The sequence below is a fragment of the Engraulis encrasicolus genome, chromosome 4, assembly GCF_034702125.1.
Source record: "Engraulis encrasicolus isolate BLACKSEA-1 chromosome 4, IST_EnEncr_1.0, whole genome shotgun sequence".
In the NCBI taxonomy this organism is placed as follows: Eukaryota; Metazoa; Chordata; class Actinopteri; order Clupeiformes; family Engraulidae; genus Engraulis; species Engraulis encrasicolus.
Genome location: NC_085860.1, coordinates 51,076,615 through 51,094,935, shown reverse-complemented (window position 1 = coordinate 51,094,935; position 18,321 = coordinate 51,076,615). Strand labels below are relative to the sequence as shown.

Sequence of the window (18,321 nt, the reverse complement as noted above, 5' to 3'; positions counted from 1 at the left end):
AAATAATTCCGACAGGGAGATATTTTTGAGACACGCGCACACAGATGGACATCGGCAGACATCGCCATGGTTTCTCAAAGAGAAGTGTGCTGGTCTTGGTAGTATGAGTAATGCCCATTTTTAGAGAATTCCGCGTCACCGCGACTACGGTTCCAAAGAGAAGGGTGCATCAGAATTCTACCAAGTCCCACCACACCCCTTATTATTCATAGAATGTTCAAGGTTGCACTGACTTACTGCATCCTGGCAGTTTCTAAATACCCATAGTCCTTCATGTTTCCACACTCACAATAGGCACACAATTTATTGCGGGTATGGGAAAGCCATGCATGTTTGAAAATACTATGCATGGTATGTCTTTGTTTCCGAGATGTTAAGAACTTTTGACTACGGAAAATTTGTGTACTACTGTTATGAATTGATATCAGTATTCTCATAGTTCTGTTGTACTTTTTAACAACAGACATACTGCCAAACTGTGTTCACACTACAAATCATTTGGAAATAAGTTCAAGTCGTCCACGTTTCCAAGCCTGCTCCATTCTTTAACGTTTTGAAATGCTTGGGAGGCTTTGCGCCTCGTCTAGCAAGTGTTCTGTATGACTTCAAGGCTGTTGCACACCAAGGGGCGCATTCTTCATTTTGAAAAAGAGTCACAGACTCAGGACTAGACAAGAAAAAGGAAGTGAGTATTCCTGCACTTTGACACCACTGAGGTCCGGAGCTCCGCTACGCCCTTTGCTTACTCTGCATTCTCCCACACATCTGTAGCCTGTTGTGCGTCTTCCTTTTTTTTAAGTCTGTTTGGATAGAAGCGACCCGGCAGACACCTCTTTGGACCAGCCGTCCAGGACGCGCTGCAAGGCAGAGTACAGGTCACACAGACCAGGCCAGGCAACAATTTGATCATTTGATGGCCTTCATGGGATCCCCACTCAAGCTCGGAGACCTCTCACTGCTGTGCGCCAACCTCCCCAGACACGACCTCCTGCCTCACAGCCTGCTGGGTTTCGCCAGCCACCTGCTAACTTCCAGTGCGTGCGTGCATTAAATGCCAGGGCATGGGTGCACGCCATGCTGGGGTCACCATGTGACTTTGTTGATATTCAGACTCGACATGCATGCAAGCATGTGATGACCTGCCGGCCATCCGAAACTCATAGAACCGTGATCACATACGTAACCTTTGTTTTGTGCTTTTTCATGCCACCCACCTAAACTCTGACTTAATCCCAAGGTCCTTCTGCTGCACGTCCTGCAGGCCACGCGTGGTCTTATTGAAAGCCGCATCCTGTTGCAACACACATAAACACAAAAGATTGACAAACCAGGCCAGCAATGGCAGGTCCAGTTATACACTGCTGAGAGGTACTGCAACTTGGCAGGCAGTTTAACATTACCCATACAGGGGGGCTCAACAGCAGCATCTATTCATCTTCAGTTAAAATTATTTAACTTAAAATTACAAAGTTAAATGTTAAGAAAATGTATAAAGAGGAGGATATGTGAATGTCAGTACCTGACTTGCTTCCAGACTTCCCACGTAATTAAAGATAAACTCATGGATACCATGATGAACATACATCTGTGAAGGAAGAAGATGCAGGTTGAGGAGGAGCATGAGGAAGAGGAGATGGAGTAGGTGAAGAAGAGGAGGAAGAGGGGTGAGGAAGAGGATGATGATGAAGATGAGAGGAAAGGAAAGGAAAAAGGAGAAAATAAGTAAGTGGAGAAGTGGAAGAGGAGACGGAAGAGGAGGAGGAAGAAGAAAAAGAAGAGGAGGAGGAGGAAAATGAGGAAGAGGAGGGTGGGGGAGGAAGAGGCCATATTAATATCCAGCTCCACACCACTCCATGTGACTGCGTAACGAGGGGGCATGACACCCCTATGATCAGCTTTTTTTTTTTACCAGGTTTACAGTCATGCGTAGGCCTCTTGGTCGGGTTTACAGTCATACGTTGGCCTCCAAGGCATTTGTTTTACAGCCCTTTGAAGCTTTCCAGGCCACAGGTCAGCAGGCTACTGGGTTACACACACATTCACTGGCTTGCTAACAAGAGGTAGCGCCCCACACAGAGGAGGGGTTATCAGGCTAATGGCTAATGTGTAACATTTACAGTATAGAGATAATACAATGGGCTATTATGCTACTGCATCACACGTAAAGGGCTTGTAAACCAGCATTGGAGGAGTTATCCCACTACTGTGTAATAGTCATAGAGGGTTCTTAAGCTACTAAAGTCTAAGGCACCTGCACAAAAATTCTGCTGAATGCCTAAGCATAAGCTTTTGGAAAAGGTGCTCTTGGCCTATAAAAACCTAAATATCTCAGTCGCCGATGCTCATAAAAACATGAAATAAGTTGCATTTAAAAGCCAGGAGTATTATAATGCATTAGAATGTGTTCATTGAGCTTGAACATACCCAATATATATATATATATATTTTTTTTTTTTAACAAAAAACACATCTGTAGAGCTGTAATGCAGCTTCTATGTTGCTCCAGGAGTCTAAGGCCATGCAGCATATACGAAATGTGATAAAAATAGAGGCGTTATCCAGATGCTGTATCACACAAATAGACGGGCGTTAACACAGAGTCTGTGCAGCCCGCACATACAGCAGAAGGCTTAACTGATTGTTGCACAAACTCAGTTGTGCCAGTGTAACAGAACAGTATTGAGTAGTAAAGAAGTTGTGAATGCCACACTGAGCGTGTGTTCCAATATGCGTCCTTGCCTCCTCCACTTGCTTCTCTCCTCGTACCAGGAAGTAATATGTCATGATGACATCACTGACAACAGTATTATATTTCAATATCTTGCAAAAGCACAATTGTAGAGTCTTTTTCTCATTTGCAATTGGGATGGTGAATGAAAAACAGTCCCTCAAAGTGGGAAACTTCATTGTTTTCTCCACGGAGGAGGGGCCAGGAGGCGGGACGAGGAGACAAGCACAAGTGGAGGAGGCAAGGTCACATATTGCAACGCAATCTGAGTAGCAGGGCCGCTGACATCTTTGGCCGGGCCTGGGAAAAAAAAACATCTGAAAGGGCCCCAAACCCAATCAATAAAATGTAATGAGGATCCAATTCTGGGCCCCCTCTCTCCCTGGGCCCGGGACAAGTGACCCCTTAGTCCCCTCCCCCTGTGGGCTTCCCTGCTGAGTGGTGTTGCAGTGTGCAGTGCTCACCTCCACTGACTGCTTCAGGAGCGTCATCTGCAGCACCTGCTTGGCCAGCACTTTCTGAAAGGCAGACAGCGGGCCGGCTCGGTTACAAAGGCTCTCAATACAAGACAGACAAATAATTACTTGGTAGTAAATTAGGGACTGTTCGTTATTTATTTTCGGGGTCACCGGACAAATAATTACTTGGCAGTAAATTCATGAATTTGTTTAAAATGATCATAGTGCAGCAATGTGAACTAATAACAAACTATAATTATTACAAAAGTAATGATGCTAATAAATTCTTAATCACAATTTCATAACAACACATTTCTTTTTCATAATGAGCAACGGTTCACTTACCAGACGAGTATCCCTCAACAAATTCTGAAGGCATTTTGTGTAAAGGGCGTTGACCGAATCCTGGAGGTACAGAGAGAGGTTGTCATGGTTATCAGGCCAAGAAGTGGCAAGCAGTGTTAGGAGACATTTGAATTGGAAATGAATACTGAACTCGTACACAAATCATTTCACCAAAACAACCTCCATCATTTGTTGCACATTGGGCACTGGAGAGGCTTCATGTTGTAGATTTTGGTGTTACTTTGTTGCAGTCTGGAAAACTTAGACGAGCCCGAACAGAATCAGATATTTCACAGTCTGTCCAATCAGAATCGTGGGGCAGGATCTCAGGGAAGGGTGTATACAAGTCAGTAGGCTTGTTTGTGACGAAGCAGTAAGAACTTACTGCGTCGTCACGAACGAGCCTAGCGGTTAAAGTAGTATGTGATTCTAAAAAAGCCATGTGAATTCTACAATCAGGTTGGAGCTGTTTTGAACACACCCACGCCTTTCTAGAGCTAAGCGATTGACAATGTTCCAGATGGTTGGTAACAACCATCGTGTGAGAACCAGGTTATCAATGTTTTACAGTGCAGCAGAATCTCCCTCTGCAGGGGGTATACTGCCTACAATTTCAGAACACAGTATCTTGAAAATGGTCAAAAATGGGTTTAGACCAGAAATTGGCTTTAAAATACCTTATTTTTCTTGTGTTAAAAAAATGTGGTCCAACTTGGTTCCGTTTCAGAAAAAAACGATAAAAAACGAGTATACTGCGCTTTTTGGTTGGAGGTTACGTCGTACTAGCCAAGAACGCAGTATATTGCACAATATACTGCACTTCTTCATTGACACCGTGGTTTTGGTGTAGACAGTAATACCACAACAGAACACAGTATAATGATTTTTCAGCTAAAAAGTAATGAGAATGTTGTGTTTTTTCTTTTTTTCTTGTGTGCATAAATTTCCACCATAAAAAAGCATTTTATGGAAGTGTCATCACCACTTAACCTCCAACACAGTTGCGTGGCCAGAAAGGAAACTTTAAAGCCTTTTTTCTCAGTTTGCCATTTCGGATTATACTGCGTTCTGAAATTGTAGGGCAGTATACTATTCCTGTGAAGACTACGAGACAGAGAGGACTAGAAGTGTTGTCTCACTATCTGGTAGCGGAGTCCCTTCCTCTCCTGCTCCTTGAAGCCGTTGTTGAAGTTGACAATGATCTTGTCCAGCCGCTCGGTGTGGCGGCCCAGGAACAACTTAACATCGTCCACATTCTTAAAACAGTACTGCGTCGACACAACAGCCGTCTCCACTGAGAGAAACACAGACAGACAGACAGACAGACAGACAGACAGACAGACAGACAGACAGACAGACAGACAGACAGACATTTAATTTGAATTAAAATTAAAATTTAAGAGATAAAATGCTTAATTAAAAATGAAGGTATATTCATCTTCTTTAATCCGAAGGTCACTGAAATATTCCCACTTTTCACACTCATCTTCACACATACTTCGTCATGCCCATTTCACCTGGGTCTCTCGCCAGTTGAGTTGGCGAACTTTTTCACGCTACAAGTCCAGTTGTCTAAAACGAATCTCTTTTCCTTTTTTTTTTTTCACTAAGGAGATCTAGTTGAATGCGAGTCTTCAGAGATCAGTGGGCCAAGTTTAACCCATTGACGCCAAAGGCACCTGCAAAAAGGGTGCTGAATGCCTGAGCCCTTTTTAAGAAAAGCTGCCCTCAGCCTATAAAAACCTAAATATCTCAACTTCTGAAGTTGCATTTGAACGCTAAGACCCTCATCTTTAATTAGAATGTGTTAACTCATCTCAAACCAACATAGACTTTTAATAAAGTTGTCTCAAAGCTCATGAGCCTGAATGTTGCGTAATGCAGCTCCAGGCGCCAGGGCCAATGTTGCGCAACGCAACATCAGGCCTCAATGGGTTAAGTTGTACCTGAGTTGTGCTGTGCCTCCAGGGGCCGGGCTACGCAGAGGAGGCTGTAGGCCTGCTCCTTCTCATTGTAGAAGGTCTCCTCAAACAAAATGGGCACCGAGCCAGGGCACGGGAAGCCAGCTCCCAGCCGCACCTGGTTGTCCTGTATCGACACATCCTGAGGAAGGAGGAGAGAGAGAGCAGAGGTAAAGTGATGCAGTTCACTATTGCCCCTTTTCCACTGCCAGTTTTCTGGTAGGCCTACAGCTCGACACACAGCTCGACACCCCTTATCCTGGGGTGTGATTTGCGCCCAGCTAATGGGGATCCTAATAAACTAAACTAAACTAAGCCTACAGCTCGACACAGCGTGACTCGGCCGCCACTTTTTGCTTTACGATGGAGCTCTGTCGTGCTTATTCCAAAAGCGGCACTTTGTCGAGCTGTAGGCCTACCAGAAAACCGGCAGTGGGAAAGGGCCTTTGTCTTTCTTTCTTTCCATATTATGAGCCGTTTGTGACTTTATTAGATAGGACAGTAGAGAGAGGGCAGAAAACAGTTGGGAGAGCGAGACTGACCGGGTAGAGTTGGGAAATGACCCAGGACCAATTCAAACCTGGCAGCCTATTGGCAATGTGGTTGTACTGCATGTTACAACATACATACACTTTCAAATGGAGAGCAGGTTGGCTTATAACTTACAGTACACTGATCCAGTTGATCACAACCAAACTCATGTTATTACAACACCTTAATGTATGAGAGTCTTCAACAGGTATATCAGGAGCGAATGCAACACAGTATGTTTTTTTTCCCCAGGTGTGAGGTAAATATAGTTTATAGTTAGTTTTCAAAATAGTTTCAGTGGCTCATAAAGAATGTTTTTTGAACCAAAGATTCTAGAGCACAGCACTCTAGAATATTTGGAGATGAGAGTGGATTGGCCTTGTAGAGAGTTACTTGTGCACAATCCCTGGTGCTGAACAAAAAGATTACGTATTTTTTTAAAAAAGGTTCGCACACTTCTTTGGATTTTTCTTCTTTAAGTTATTTTTTCTTCTTTTTATTCATTCATTCATTGGCAATAAAGAAGAAAAAATCCAAAGGAGTGTGCAAACCTTTTTTCAAAAAATAGTGGATTGGCCTTACCTTGCCATCTGCGGTCTGGTAGCCTTGCTCTGAGGGCAGGAGAACATACTTCTCAAACTGGGCCGCTGTGTAGGCGCTCGCTGGCAGACTCCCCTGACAAGGCACCAGGATCTAGCCAGCACAGCAAACCGTGAAAAACAGAGAACACATTTATTATACATCGTTCTTCCTCCCCAGCACCACGTCAATCCATCCTTCCTTCCTTCCTGACAGGCTTATGCACTTCACTGACAAGGCACACGAGCATATATAGCCCAACTCTGAGGACTACAAAAAAATGTCAATGTTAGCAGGCCAACTCAGTTATGCACTCTCTAATGCCTCGTTTCCACTGCCGGTTTTCTGGTAGATCTACAGCTCGACACAGTGCGACTCGGCCGCCACTTTTTGATCTTCGATTGAGCTGTGTCGTGCCTAATTGAAAAGCAAAAAGCGGCGGCCGAGTCGTGTTGTGTAGAGCTGTAGGACTACCAGAAAACCGGCAGTGGAAAAGAGGCATCTATGCTGAACTGGCTAAATAAGAGAGCCCATAATAATCACTACAATGCCATTTGAGAGGCTTTACTAGGGCTAATCACCTCTGAAGGGCCAGGTGTGATCATTAGACCAGTCATGTTTCTGTGGAACGGCATTCAAATGGAAACATTTCATCACCACCTTTTATCACCCACCACGTTCCACAAGGAAACATTGTGTCCCATCAATGCGCAGCATTCTGGTAATTTAACTAAGAAATAAGGGGTGGAAAAACATCCTGATTTTGCATGATTTCCATATGGATTTTTGCATCATCTTTGGCATAATGTTGTTAATGGAACCTCCTTTTGCGTCACTGAAAAAGTCCACTTCAGTCATTTATCTGCATAAGTACAGTTATGTTTTGGATTCAGTATCTGCAAATCTTCTCAACCGAATTAGTTTCAGCAAACTGTCTGGCTAGACACAAGCACTTCACACAACACATAAAAAAATCACTACACATGTCTATCAGTTTCTCTTCACATCACTTGAATTAGCAAAATTTTAAGTCTGAATCCCCCCCAATAAACTCGTTTATAATGACTACAGTCAATTCGTCCCCATGCCCTCAAAATCAGCACTACTGGCAGCTTGGCACAGCTGTTACAGTGCAGTGGCTTGAAACAAATACTGTATGCATTCTTCTTCTCTGTGATCTCCATGAGCGCGTTTGAACCAATGACTGGTGTGAGCTGTGTGAATGACATGATTTTTTGTTTAGTTTAGTTTAGTTTAGTTTGAGTGTGTGTGTGTGCGCGCGTGTGTGCATGTGTTTGTGTGTGTGCTGTGTGTGTACTCTTTATTAATAATAATAAAAAAATCCCAACCCCTCTTTGCAACTGCACTTGTTGTTCTGTATATTTCCTGTGCACTTTGTATTTGCTTGTAATGTTGGCTTGATTATGTCCTCTTTTGAAAGTCGCTTTGGTTATAAAGCGTCTGCCAAATGAAATGTAATGTAATGTAATGTAATGAATGAGTGAGTGAGTGGGCCGGAAGGGCAACGTGTGACTAAAGGGCCGTGAGTGAGACACAGCAGCCTCATACAGGGCTGCTCTTTCATAGCACTCGGGGCAGCACCCACACAGTCACATGGAGACACAATGGGGACTCAGGGGGCTGCATGGATGGGTTTACTGGCTGGGTTCCCATTGGCCCACTGCCCTCCTTATACTGTATGTATGGTTGGTGAATATATGTGCAATGTCTTTGTGTCTTCTTCTGCATTCATGCATGTATGCTACTGGACACCTTAAATTCCCTCAGGATTAATAAATTATACTGATACTCTACTTTTATAAAATCTTCATTTTCACTCTCTGACTTGTTGTTGTATGTTTTTCAGCTGTAGTCTTCCCTCCTTGGTTCCCTGGAGCATCTCCACTCTCCAACATTCTTGCTTTGTATGGCCTCATTTTTGGCCAACTGCCTTTATGTATTGTTTATGTACTGTGTTGTTATTTTTGGAAATTGTCAAAAGTCTGGAATAAAACGTTGATGATGATGATGATGATTTCATTTACAGTAGTGCAGTGGTTCCCAACCTATGGGTCAGGACCCAACCTATGGGTCACCAAAGATCCACAGTGGGTCGCGAAGCCCTCCTGATTTTAAGGGGTTTAATTTTAATACCATAGCCCATGTTGAATAAATATATGCATAGAAGTAACAAAATGTAAGCGATACATTAAACAGTTATTATATTTTACTGAAGACAATAAAATGATAACTAATGATTTTTCGCAGGAAACAGAGTATCATGTGACTCCCTCTTGTGCGGACGCTCGTGCGATTGGGTCACCAAAGCTTACAATGGTGAAAATATGGGTCCCTGAAGAAAAAGGTTGGGAATCACTTCAGATAGTATATCAATAAGTAAAAACTAGACTCTGACAAAGGGTGTGCATGATTAAGAGATACAAATGTAGTCAGAATGTGTGCGAGCTATGTGGGGAGAGAGTGAGTATATGAAAGACAAACGGTAGGTTAAGAGAGAAAGAGCTTTGCCACCTTGTTAAGCGGGACACAGAGTAGAGACTGAGTACATAAAAACAAAAGTGTGGTGGCCACTCACAATGCCGTGCACCTCAGCCACGCGGCTGCACAGGTCCGGCCTCTGCTTCTCCAGCGCCTGGTAGAAAGGGTTCCTCAACAGGTTCTCATCATACACAGCCATAGGGAACCCACACACAACGTCCTGAGAGAGGGAGAGAGAGAGAGAGAGAGAGAGAGATAGATAGATAGAGAGAGAGAGAGAGAGAGAGAGAAGGACAGAGTAGTTGGTATGAAGTCAGAGAGGGAAAAGAGAGCATGAGCTAGAAAATGAGCGAATGAGAGAAGAGAGCAATAGAGCCGATCAGCAGATTAGGGAGATTACCAGACATTTAGGAATGCCACAGACCCGATTACTGTGCAAGATACGTGCTCATATTTGTTCAAGTGCTAAATGTCAAAAGCGAAGTTGCCGCCCGACACAACTTTTGCCAACAGCACCTTATCTCTGACTCATTTTCTATTATATGGCTTTCAGTCACTCAAAGCATACAAATGTCAAACAACACAAAGTCAAACCAGCAATGAACACCAAGACAGACAGACTCACAGCTCAAAGCATGGAATATGAGAAACGTCAACAAACGCCATCACCCATGCAGTAAACAGGAGTGCTGCACAGCGTAGTGTGTGTGTGTGTGTGTGTGTGTGTGTGTGTGTGTGTGTGTGTGTGTGTGTGTGTGTGTGTGTGTGTGTGAGCCAGAGAGAGGTGGCCAGTGGCCAAGCCTGACCTCGATGTCATCATAAGCAGTAAACAAGGTCTGAAACGCTCATCTCCCGCTTCTCGAGCACTGTGCACATTAAAGCATGCTAGTCCATACACGCACGCACGCACGCACGCACGCACGCACGCACGCACGCACGCACGCACGCACGCACGCACGCACGCACGCACGCACGCACGCACGCACGCACGCACGCACGCACGCACGCACGCACGCACGCACGCACGCACGCACGCACGCACGCACGCACGCACGCACGCACGCACGCACGCACGCACACACGCACACACACACACACACACACACACACACACACACACACACACACACACACACACACACACACACACACACAAAGACACACACACACACAAAGACACACACGTCCTCCCTCTCTCTCTCTCTCCCTCACATGCACACACTGGTATTCCATGAAACAACAGCCATGTTGTTTTCTCCAGCCCCGTCAGTCAGCCCACTAGGCTGCTGTGGCCCTGTGTGGTGGGTCTGGAGGCTGGCCCTGTAGCCAGATGCTGCTCAGCTGAGCTTGTTATCGACCACCCGCCACCCCACCTCACTCCCACCCCCCTCTGTAATGCCATTAAGACACAGCAGCACAGCAGGCCCATCGCATAGTACAGTAGCCAGCAACAACAACCCCAGCAATAGGAATAAACAGCTGCAGAAGTAGCAGCAGCATCAGTAGGGCTGTAGTCAAGAAGAGGGTCAAAGACGTGCAAAATGGCGTTGTCATTCAGTGTAACGGATGCCTTCTACTGACTGTAACTGTAAAAAACATGACTCTTTTTATTTATTTATTGCTACAGCGAATTCATGAAAGCCTCGGCTGTCATCCATTCACTTGAAACAATTTAAAAATCATGGTTTTTTTGCAGTTACAGTCGGCGGAAGGTGTCCGTAACACTGAAGGACAAAGACGTCTTTGACCCAAGAGCACCTTCACAGAGCCAAACACTAGTTCAAGGAAAGGACTGGTCAAGACCAAGTCAAGGGACAGTCCAACAACGCTCGGCTCCAAGACAACACTGAGTCCAAAAAGATGAGATTCTGAGTCAACAGCAGGTCACTTTTCAGTCAATGACAATGCCGTGAATGTTTGAAGGGCACACAGATGCAGAACACAAGTCGGGACTTCAATACAAGAGCCGTGAGCACAAGTATTCGAGTTGCACAAAAGCATGGTATGACCTGAGGGGGTCATGAGGGAGGTGAATGATAGCCCCCCCCAAGGGGCAGCAAGAAGGATACAGCGAGGACGAGGCGGTGGCAGGGGAGGAGAGAGAGGAGGCGGTGGCAGAGGAGGAGGAGGCAGTGGCAGAGGAGGAGAGAGAGGAGGCGGAGCTAAGTTGCCATTGGGGGGCATTAGTCCGTTTTATTCGTTCATACTAGTGGGGAGCATTGAGAACCAGAGCTCTAGAATGACCAGGAGAACTATGGAGATGCCATTAAAAGTAAAGGTCTTGAAGGGAAGAAAAAATACAGCAGCTCTCTTCAGAAGCAACAGCATTTTTTTTTTTTAAAACAGATCACAATCACCTAACCGTCATGCTGACGCCCCGCCCATAACACCAGCAAAGCCTCTTCCGCACAGTCACAACATGAGCGAGGCACAGAGACAGTGCACTTAAAGACGCACAGGCAGGTGCAAGAAACAAACTAAGAGAATTAATCATGTGTCTAGGGTGGGCCTGCCCAATTCACGCCAAACCTATAGATCCTTGATGTTCTGATTATATCAGTGATTCTCAAAGTGTGGTCCGGGGACCACTGGTGGTCCGCAACAGAGCTCAGGTGGTCCGCGGGGGGATTTCTACTTTTCTAAGACAAGCTAGCAGTAAGCTTTATTTGTGACATTATTTCAAAGCCATGCATAGTTGTCATACTTCCACCACAACAAGACAGGCTTGTAATGTGAATTAAAAGTAGGTGATCTGCATCGAAATCGGCAGTGTCAAATCAGCCCCCGTCAACTGTTGATTCAGCTGACAGGTGGTCCCTGAACATGTTTGGGGAGGCAAAGTGGTCCTTGGCCTGAAAAATGTTGAGGAACACTGGCTTATATCCTATACCTAACAACAATGTCCTCCCTAATACCCCCAATCACCAACCTTTCCCATCTCTCCTACTAGGATTCTGACCTCTATACATTCCTTGCAAGATGATCAATCAGCTAACTGCCATTAAGAAATTCAAATGGCCAACTAGTCGAGCTTTGTGTAGATTAAAGAAGACAAACAGCATTGTTTGGACAGGTTATATGAGGAACTCTCAAATCATACAAAACAGTTAGTCGTCAATGCGATGTACGAGAAGAGACAGTAGGGGAACAAAGCCCTCGACTATGATTGAAACATGACTTTTGGCAATGCGTCATGAGGTTTCCTGTAGCTGAAATGGTGAGAAGCCACAACAAGGTGCCCTATTTAAAACTGATAGACTCACTTCTCTCAACTGTGTTAAAGGTACACTGTGTAATATTTTTAACAGTTTTTCTCCAGAATTCATGCTGCCCATTCACAAGTGTTACCTTTTCACGAATACTTCACTCCACCAGCATCGAATTCTAAGTCTTCATTATGACTGGGAAAATTGCACTTTTCATACATGAAAAGGTGGATACTCCATGTCAATTTCCATAGACTTTTTATCTGCAAACTTTGGTCATACTAGTAAATATTAGTAGTTTATGATTCAGTAAATATTCATTGAAAAGATGAAATTTGGCAACAGGCAGCACAGTTTCGATGAGCAGCATAGTTGCAATACCGACTCTGGTGATCACCATCCTAAACAGTGCTCATTTAAGGCTTTCCACCTACAGAGATGCTACTGTTGTACACACTGGAAGCAACTGAACATCAAGGAAGTCATTGTTTGGGTGAAGGTGCAAAGGGTGCTACTCCTCAAAAGAGTTGAACATCAGAGACTCCTCTGTCCTTAAATCACCACAAGTAATCTGACCATTCTAGCATGACAAATAAAACCAACATCAAAACGAATAAAAAATAATGGTCCTCTACATTGTATCTAACATACTGGCATGAATTTAACCAGACACTGGCAATTATCCTAAAAACAATGTCAACCGGCATTCAACCATGAGAAAACAAGAACATCATTCCATATTCAAATTCCAGAATGTGCCAACCAACCAATCAGAATCCAAGCTTTCTACGCTGAGCCCTGGAGATGCAGGTCCCCAGTAGATCAAGCACATCTCAAAAAGGGGGGCTCTCTCCCCACCCCTACACCCTGCTCTGACCCCCTAATCCAAATCACACCCCAAAGTCCATCCACAGGAAGAGGTCATAGGTCACAGGTCACGGTGGGTCGTCAGTCACTCACGTCAGTAAAATGGTTAAAGAAGGCCTGCACTATGCTCAGCAGCCGCATCTTCACGACGCCCAGCTTGCTCAAGAGGGAGGACAGCTTCATCTTTGCCGGTCAGGCAGGCAGCTGTGGATCAGTGTGCGTGCGGGGCTGGTTGGTATCTTCAGCTCAGCTCAGCATGGGGACGAATAGATGGATGAACAGACGGCAGCAGAGAGATGGATAGAGGAACGTAGACCAGGCGAGAGGAGAGTCGTCCCTGTTACTTACGAAGCTACTGAGGAGGGAAGTAAGTGAGGCTGTGGGGGAAGATGGCACCCCCCACCCCACCCCACCCCACCCCACCCCATCTCCACCCCTTTTCCAGTCCCGGGACTCTTCATCTCTCATAAGCTGAGCTCAGGGGATGCATGCTGGCCTGAAACCCTGAAGAATGCAACCATGTGATCTGATCTCTGTTCCAGCAGACCGGACTGGGCCCACTGGGGGAGAGGGGAACTTCTCACTCGTGATGGAGAGAGAGAAAAACTTCTCACTCGTGATGGAGAGAGAGAGAGAGAGAGAGAGAGAGAGAAAGAGAGAGAGAGCAGGGTTTCCCCCATCACTTCACAGTTAAGGTGACCATCTTGACAACAAACACCTCCAGGAAGTAATACACATTTCGTACTGCGAATTCAATTTCTAACCTTTGTTTACTAAAATAATGTACTACAAGCCATTTGTTATCATATTTCATATCAAAACTTTAAAACCTTCCAATGATGATTAGGCCTATTGCAAAATCAGAACATGAAGAGACTTAAAACATTAAACTTATGAAAGATAAAGTACTACTGTATCCAGGGGCCACTTCATATGTTTTCCAAGGCACTTACGTAACGCAAGCACTTCAGGCCCCCCTGCAAGCTACCAAGAATGGGCCCCCAAACGAAAAAAGAGGGCCTGGCTAATACCATATGGAGGGGGCTCGTTTCTTCAAGTCAAGGGCCCATTTGGGCCCCCCGCCTCACGGGGGCTGCAGGGGTATACTTAACGCCGCTGCTCCAAGGGCCGTATTATGAACACAAACCCCAGCACCTTAGGCCTGTATTGAAGGTGGCCACCTTTACAACAGACCCCACCTTCACTAGGCCCTTACTAAACTTACCGGTTTAGTTTAGTTTAGTTTATTAGGATCCCCATTAGCTGGGCGCAGACCCAGCTATTCTTCCTGGGGTCCAACAATAAAATCACACACAGTTAAAAGTTCTACACAAATCTGTACATTCATTTAAGCACCATACATAACCGGTAGACATAGTGTCAGTGTGTGAATTTCCCAGTTTCTCGGAAGTACTTATATCTATTATTTTGGGGGGTACTGATGATTATAGTTAATTAGGAATCTGTTATTTTACATATGTCAAAGTGGTTTTATTTCATTTAAATATTTAGGTTAAAATATTTCAACAAAATCACAAAAACAGTCCAAGTTATTAGGTGGGAGGGTTTCGTTGAATTGGCAAAGACTGACGCAGTTAATCCACAGTTCCTTCATATCAGCTCATATTCCGTTGGACCTGTAAACCACCATGGATTGCAAAAATATTTTGCATGTGTTATTTGTACATGCAGTGGAACACTTTTATCACCCAGACAGATCAATAGGCTGAAAAAAGCGTTTTTTGATGCACCCTAATAATGACCCTGTCTTTCTGTTCATTTGGCCGTCCGTGGTGTGTGTGTGTGTGTGTGTGTGTTTTTTTTCTTCCACCGCAAACAAGTCATTCACACTCTTGGGCACATGCGCACACCATGCCATAAGATGTAAGCTTAAAAAGTTGTGCACCACAGTGTTTGCCATGGGGACAGGCCATCTCTGATTGCACGAGTTTATTCAAGATTAATACACCATTTTCAAGTCAAGATTCAAAAAGCTTTATAGTATGTAATATGTAGCCATATTAGAAAGTTGTCTTTTGATTGAAGGCCTGTGTGTGTGTGTGTCAGTTGAGGAATGAGTGTTCTGTGTGTGTATAGCTATGGGGATACATTATTTTTTTTGTAGTTAGCTTTCCTGGCCAAAGGCACTCTGAACCTTTTGCAAGAAGGAAGTAGATCAAAACAAGGATGGAGTGGGTGGGAGTTAACTTGTCATGATTTAATATTTCTAATTCAATCTTTGAGAGATTGTTGAGGCTCTGCCTGAATTTCAAGACAAAGTGGTCGAACTAAGAAGGTGGTCTAGCTGTTGATACTACCACAATGTCAGTGGGCAATGGGCAGTCATGGGTAAGCGGTTAGGGCCTCAGACTTGTAGCCCAAAGGTTGCCAGTTCGACTTCCGAGCCGCCAGGTTGGTGGGGGGAGTAATTAACCAGTGCTCTCCCCCATCCTCCTCCATGACTGAGGTACCCTGAGCATGGTACCGCCTAGAGGATGACATTTTTCAGGAATTCCCGTGGGTCCCGCGTGTCCTGCCCGCAGGATGCCCACGGGATGGGAGTAAAAATTTTAAAGATGAATGGGAGCGGGCAGGAGTGGGAATAAAAATTAATGAGAGCGGGAATGCTTGCTTATTTTTTCATTAAAAAAGCCTATGAAACGGGAGTGGGATTGATTTTGAGTGGGAGTGGGCAGGATTGGGAGACATTCTTTTCAGGACGGGACGGGATGGGATTTGTTTCTTTTACTCCACTCCGGGACGGGACGGGATAGGATTTTTTTTCTGGGATCGGGATGGGACGGGAGTGAAAATCCACTCCCGTGTCATGCTCTAGTACAGCCCCGCTGCACTGCTCCCTTGGGGCGCCATTGGAGGCTACCCCCTTGCACAGGTGAGGCATAAATGCAATTTCGTTGTGTGCAGTGTTCACTTGTGTGCTGTGGAGTGCTGTGTCACACTGACAGTTGGAGTTTCCAAGTTGGGCTTTCACTCAATGGCAATAAGAGCAGGACTACCACACTCACTCACCCCACACCCAGATGTCTGGGTGGACAAAGCCAAAAGTCATAGACGCACACAAATCATTTCAAGAAGATACATGAAAAGATACAATATTGTATCGAGGAACATCCACTGGCCCACTAATGGAGAAACGTCTGGCAGGTAGGTAGACCAGGCCATAAGAAAGGGTGATGGCCTACAGTAGACCATGCAACTCAGGACTGTATTAAGCCAATGTGGTGCCAAAGTGCAGTATACCGTAGGTGTAGGTTAGGTATCTTTATTAGTCTCCACGAAGGAGAAATTTGCTTTGGAGACAGGGAGGTTGCAGCATCATAAAACACATGACACCAACACAGAAAAACAAACAAGAGTAAAACAATAGAATTCACTCACAAGAAAAACAGTGTACCTCACATGTGCCCCCTATACAATAAAGATTAGTAAAGCTGGTCTCATATTGAGCCCCTAAACTGGTTGGTGGTGCCCCCTGGGCACTTTGCCGAAGGCCCTTGTGAGTAATCCAGCCATGATGCAACTGCAGTGTAGTTGAATAAACAAGACTTAAAAGTTACAGAACAAATTGCATTTCTTATTATTATTATTATTACTAGCCTACTGCTTTAAGATACAAGCTCTCCAGGGCTCTAAAGTAACATTTTCCATCACCAGCCAAAATGGCTAATATATTTAGTATTAATACTATTAATATATGTTAATCTGTAACACACTCACTAATGGGTCAAAGTGAGTAGTAAATTAGTCTTTTCGACCAAATTTCACCAGTGTCTGGCCGGTTGGCTGGTTTTAAAGCCCGGAAGCTCTCCATCAACAGTAGAGCTGAACTTGTCACCTGTTTTTGTGTCTGGTCGGTCTTACCGTAATGTTTGTGTTCGCACTAAAAACATTTTTTTGCTGACGCCACAGCAGAAAGTAGGGCAGGACCCTGGATGAGCGCTGGTGAACCGCGCCTGACAAGCATGCACACAAGTTACGCCAGTAATGTGCAAAAGTGAACTTGCCAAAGTAACACACGATAGTTGGTAAACATTTTGAACTGAACACACAGCCCAGTATAACGTGGGCAAACGCAGGTAAAAGCGAAGTGTCAGGTGGTATCCAAAAGGCCAGTGGCACACTGGCACTGAATTTACACGCGCTAGCACAAGAATAGCAGATTCCTGACACACAGCCGCGTCCAGTTCAATATTACGTGGATTTGACACCTCTTGCTCACTATAACTACCCAAAGACAATACAGCTACGACTTTAAACGGGCAAAGAACTGTTGTAGTTAGTTAGCTCCCGCAGAATGGGCTACGAGTAGAGCTCTTCAGGACTTTAGCTGCGATGCTGTGGGAATAGCCTGCATGGCATCCAACAAAAGATTCCGTATACCGACACATCTCTGGTCAGTCTTCATTACGCATTGAATTGTCAATCGGCACTCATTCCGAGTTGTTATAACCTTTCTGTTACCTAAGTCGTGAGTTGGGTTTGTCTGTGGCTTTCACAGCACTTCAGGCAAACAGTTAGCGTTGCCCGAGATTTGACTTCAGAACAACAACACCCATGATCTGGACATCTAATCCAGTGAGCATTGACAAAAACAAATGGCTGAAGGACTTACCAGGCAGTTTATTGACACGGAGGTCTCATGCTAAAATTAAACGTTTCCCGAATGGAGTAAACATCAGTCTATTGTGCATCAACGTCAGCGCCCGGCCTTAAAAATGGTGAAGTGTACGTTCATGCGAGTGTTTCCTCCTGACCAATGGCATTCCAGATCGCTCGGGCAAAGGTCTTTCACTTAGCCAATCACGACTTGCCTTAGCAGATACAGAACACATCGATGAAAATAGAATTCTACACTATTTCAATGATAAGATGCACAAGTAAGGTTATGAGTCAAAATGGGCAACAATCTGTTAACAATTCAGTAAAGAAAGGCAAACACAGTTTCAATGATTCAACTTCCAATTTATTTGAGTCGACTTTCAATTTCAGTCCACATCTCATTGGAAAAAAAAAAAAACATTTATAAAATTTGGTCACAACTTTTATAAACCAGTTTAGTAGGAGGAACCGGATAACAAAAACAAAGCAACCACAAGGCAATTAATTAACAGGTAAGACAGGGAATT

General features: G+C 44.6%; 1 protein-coding gene across 2 annotated transcripts in view; it reads right to left on the bottom strand.

Moving 5' to 3' along the window:
• ankrd27 (ankyrin repeat domain 27 (VPS9 domain)) overlaps nt 1-18,072 on the bottom strand; it is a 50,539-nt gene extending 32,467 nt beyond the window's left edge. For both annotated transcript variants that reach the window (XM_063197652.1, XM_063197654.1), the window contains exons 1-9: nt 17,808-18,072; nt 9,199-9,321; nt 6,606-6,716; nt 5,478-5,634; nt 4,671-4,825; nt 3,532-3,591; nt 3,193-3,246; nt 1,520-1,585; nt 1,215-1,291 (exon numbers count right to left, since the gene is read on the bottom strand). In XM_063197652.1, coding sequence (XP_063053722.1) covers nt 1,215-1,291; nt 1,520-1,585; nt 3,193-3,246; nt 3,532-3,591; nt 4,671-4,825; nt 5,478-5,634; nt 6,606-6,716; nt 9,199-9,300 — 782 coding nt within the window. In that variant the 5' untranslated portion in view covers nt 9,301-9,321; nt 17,808-18,072. The remainder of the gene's footprint in view (nt 1-1,214; nt 1,292-1,519; nt 1,586-3,192; nt 3,247-3,531; nt 3,592-4,670; nt 4,826-5,477; nt 5,635-6,605; nt 6,717-9,198; nt 9,322-17,807) is intronic.
• Between the last annotated feature and the right edge of the window lie 249 nt (nt 18,073-18,321).